We start from the raw sequence: 3,413 nt of genomic DNA on the forward strand, positions 1-3,413 counted from the left end.
ATGATGTGCTCAAATGATTTTCTGTGCACTAGCTTATTTTAGCCACAGTCCTGATAACAGACTTTAGGAGTAACCAATGAGATCTGTAATACCGTAGACAAATATATCAATTAGCATTCCCACTGATATCAAAGGTACTTGTTTGGTGATGCAAGAACCCTGGAAATGTATTTCTTCAAATCCTTTAGTTGCATCAGAATAGTTGGCAAATTTTAAATACCCATTAATGGAGAAAGATGTTTTTTGCATCCAGATGGTGTAGTTACAGGATCTGTCAGCAGGGGCTAACAGAGCATGCTATGCATCTAAACGGTGATGATCACAAACATGAGACACTAGCTAGCATAAAAGATGTGACCCCGTGTGTTACACCAATTAAATAATCAATCATAAAAGCATTAAACTGGCTGATGGATATGATTTCAGTCCCTCTCTGTGGTGTTAAAGGATGATATACCCCAACACACTCTGAGAGTACTGCAGTTCTGTGTTTTCACCAGATGTCTGAGAGGAGTAGATGCAGTACATACTGTCATGTTGCTCTGGGTTGGTGTCCATGGGCTGTATTACCAAAGTTTGATGTTGCTCTTCAATTTCATTCTTGTCCATAATCTCAACATCTGTTGTTGAGCATTCCTCATTCCACTGAGTAGAGTTCTCCCACCACTTAGAAAGGAAATGTCAGACAAAATTATTTCTTTAGAGCTAAGCAATTATTACTACAATTCATACATTTGTAAAAAATAAAGTTTCCAGAGCCTCCTTTTAGCGTGAGAAAATTTTTAATAATCTAAAGCACCTTTTTCCACAATTAAGAACTTTTTGTACAATTGAAATGTTCCACTGATCTTTGTTTATTCATGGATATATATATATATATATATATATATATATATATATATATATATTGTAAGAGTGGACCAGTCCAGAACAGTGACGAAGCTACGGGTGGGCCCGGATGGGCAATGGCCCACCAAATTTTCAGCTGTGGCTCACCCAGTTTCTGTCCCACCCACCCACAATTAAGTTAACAACGTGAGGACACGCGTGTTTGAAAACAGTGTTACATTTGAAAATTCTCATTCAGTATTTAAAAAGTATAAATTGGATTTCCCAAAGGAAATGTAAGTCTTAGCACGGAATCTGGTCCGCCTACAAATGAAACTAGACCAGCATTAGATGGATTTATAGATTAAAAACTTCTGAGCCAAACTTGTTAAAGCAACACATTACCATAGATACAGTGTAAAGAAAAAAATAAACATTGTGCTAGACATTCTCCACAACGAACTACATATTTACAGCTGCGCTCATTTCTGCGGTCTTTAATATCTACTCCTTTGAACGCGAACTGAGACACTTGATTATGGGATCATCTGCGAAGCCCCATCATCTAAGGTAATGCTTTAACTTAGTTAACATTTGGCAATGCTGTAGGCCAATGTGAACAATGAGAAATACATTATGTAGGCCTACAGTATTAATTAATCTTTGTTGACATTTGTTAATAAAATTTCTACTTTTCTTTAGCTCAGGTAGCCTATGGTTAACAGATAAAACTTTCAAAAACTTTTTCATATGCTACACTTTGCCCACCCAGTTTTATGTAGGCCCACCCACTTAAATATTTCTGGCCTCGCCCCTGGTCCAGGAAGCACATTTTGCCACAAGTTTTCTCAGTAATTTCCATTGGGTTTGTAGGTAATGAAGTAAATATATTAAGTAAAAAACAAAGTGTGTAAATACCTTAAACTGTGTTCTTTTATTGGATAAAGATCATGGTTTAAGCCCAGCTGAAATTATAAATAGGCTTAACAGCTTTACTAGTGTTCTGGCAATATTCAATGTGTACATGTTTATATACATTTTCAAATACTGGGAAAAAGATGTTAACCTCTCAGGTTTTTATACAGCTAATAGTGTTTTGTTGTACATGTAAAAACACTCTCTGAGATTTTAAAATGCAAAGTGATAAAAAGCTGCTACAGAAGCACTATAACTACCACAGGAATATGTTTTTAAACCTAACCAAATGAAGCAACTTCACATTTTTAAAGTACAGAATGGTGACATAATTCACATTTGATCTGAGATTGTGTGTAATTTATTTGTTTTAAAAACAGAAGAAAAAAACCCCTGAAGAATCCTATGGCATGAAAATACTAATTTTCTTCCAGCTTTAAGAACTATAAACATCTTTAGGTGTATTCTGTCAGATTAATGCATTTGATATGGTGGATGGCATTGTCCTTACCTGAAACTGTTCAGCGTCCATGATTTTATTTTTGAAGTGTTTGGGATCTGGTACTTCAGGAAAAATCAGTCTTCTAATTCTTTCAAGACCAAAGAAAGACATAGTGTTCAGACATTTGATTAAAAAAATATGGCAAGAATTTTATAATAATTGTGCTGGTAATAAGTGCTGGTTTATACTCACCCCTGTTGAGTCAACAGACAAACCAGAAGAAAGGCGGTTAGTGGCAACACAATTATCAAAATATAAACCCAAATATAGGCGGATGCTTCTACCACACAAGCACCTGTGAACAAAATGTTTAGTTTATTTGTGAAGCTTTTTACACACACAGAAGAATATATGTAATCATTTACTTCTTTTCATATTTCATTTGACATATCCAAATCAACTTGAAGAATCCAACAACAAAAGAAATTCATAATATCGACAAAGTAACACAATAAAACCACAAAAACTCCAGAATTACTCGAATTAGAGTATAAGATCATAAATATTTTGAACCATACATATTGCTATGGCTGATGACCAATTGATGCCTATTTATCAAACCAGGCTCTGGAACTGAACCTGGACCTGAACACATGGATTTTCAAAGAAATAGTACCTGCATTGTTTCCCCAACTTTGCACTTTTGTCCAATTGCTCCATGGCTTTTGCAGACACTCCTTCCTCATTCTTATTCTGAAATCGTAATTCTTTTTCATGCTGATATAGGTCAGGTTCAAATGATTCTCCATTTGTGTTTGTTTCACTTTAATGCTGTGAATGTCCTGCATGTCAGCATATAAGATTCATGAGCATTTTTCGAGTCAAGTCTTACTGCAGCTCAAATGTGTAAGTGTCTGCGAGTGTTCAATACCTCCCAGTCTTTGACACACTGGTTTTTGTACTGCACTTCAGCTTCATAACACTCGGGGTTATCGTTTTCATCTGGGGTCCTCCATCTTATATTAATACCATGCGATGTATTAATAATCGTAAAAATAATCTGGTCCGGGTCAATATCTAATAGCTCATCTAGAAAAGAGCAGAATAATTATGAGTACTGTAAGTACACAGTTCAGCAGAAAGTAATCTGGTCAGTCTTGGCATTCAGCATTCTGATATTTCCCAATAATTAATAAGAAGTGCAAAATAACAGATAACAGGACTTGTT

General features: G+C 35.4%; 1 protein-coding gene across 2 annotated transcripts; it reads right to left on the bottom strand.

Moving 5' to 3' along the window:
- Nucleotides 1–357: 357 nt before the first annotated feature.
- On the bottom strand, nucleotides 358–3,413 carry crlf2 (cytokine receptor like factor 2). 2 transcript variants are annotated; one of them, XM_059561260.1, is made up of 5 exons: nucleotides 2,862–3,413; nucleotides 2,438–2,540; nucleotides 2,255–2,333; nucleotides 1,747–1,793; nucleotides 534–666 (listed from the first exon to the last, which is right to left on the bottom strand). In XM_059561260.1, exons 1-5 carry the CDS (start codon nucleotides 3,031–3,033, stop codon nucleotides 567–569), a joined length of 501 nt encoding a protein of 166 aa, XP_059417243.1. In that variant the 5' UTR covers nucleotides 3,034–3,413; the 3' UTR covers nucleotides 534–566. The 2 variants fall into 2 exon arrangements, with proteins under 2 accessions (XP_059417242.1, XP_059417243.1); XM_059561259.1 differs by lacking the exon at nucleotides 1,747–1,793 and having other exon boundaries at nucleotides 358–666; nucleotides 2,862–3,082.

The sequence above is a fragment of the Carassius carassius genome, chromosome 11 (assembly GCF_963082965.1).
Source record: "Carassius carassius chromosome 11, fCarCar2.1, whole genome shotgun sequence".
Taxonomy (NCBI): Eukaryota; Metazoa; Chordata; class Actinopteri; order Cypriniformes; family Cyprinidae; genus Carassius; species Carassius carassius.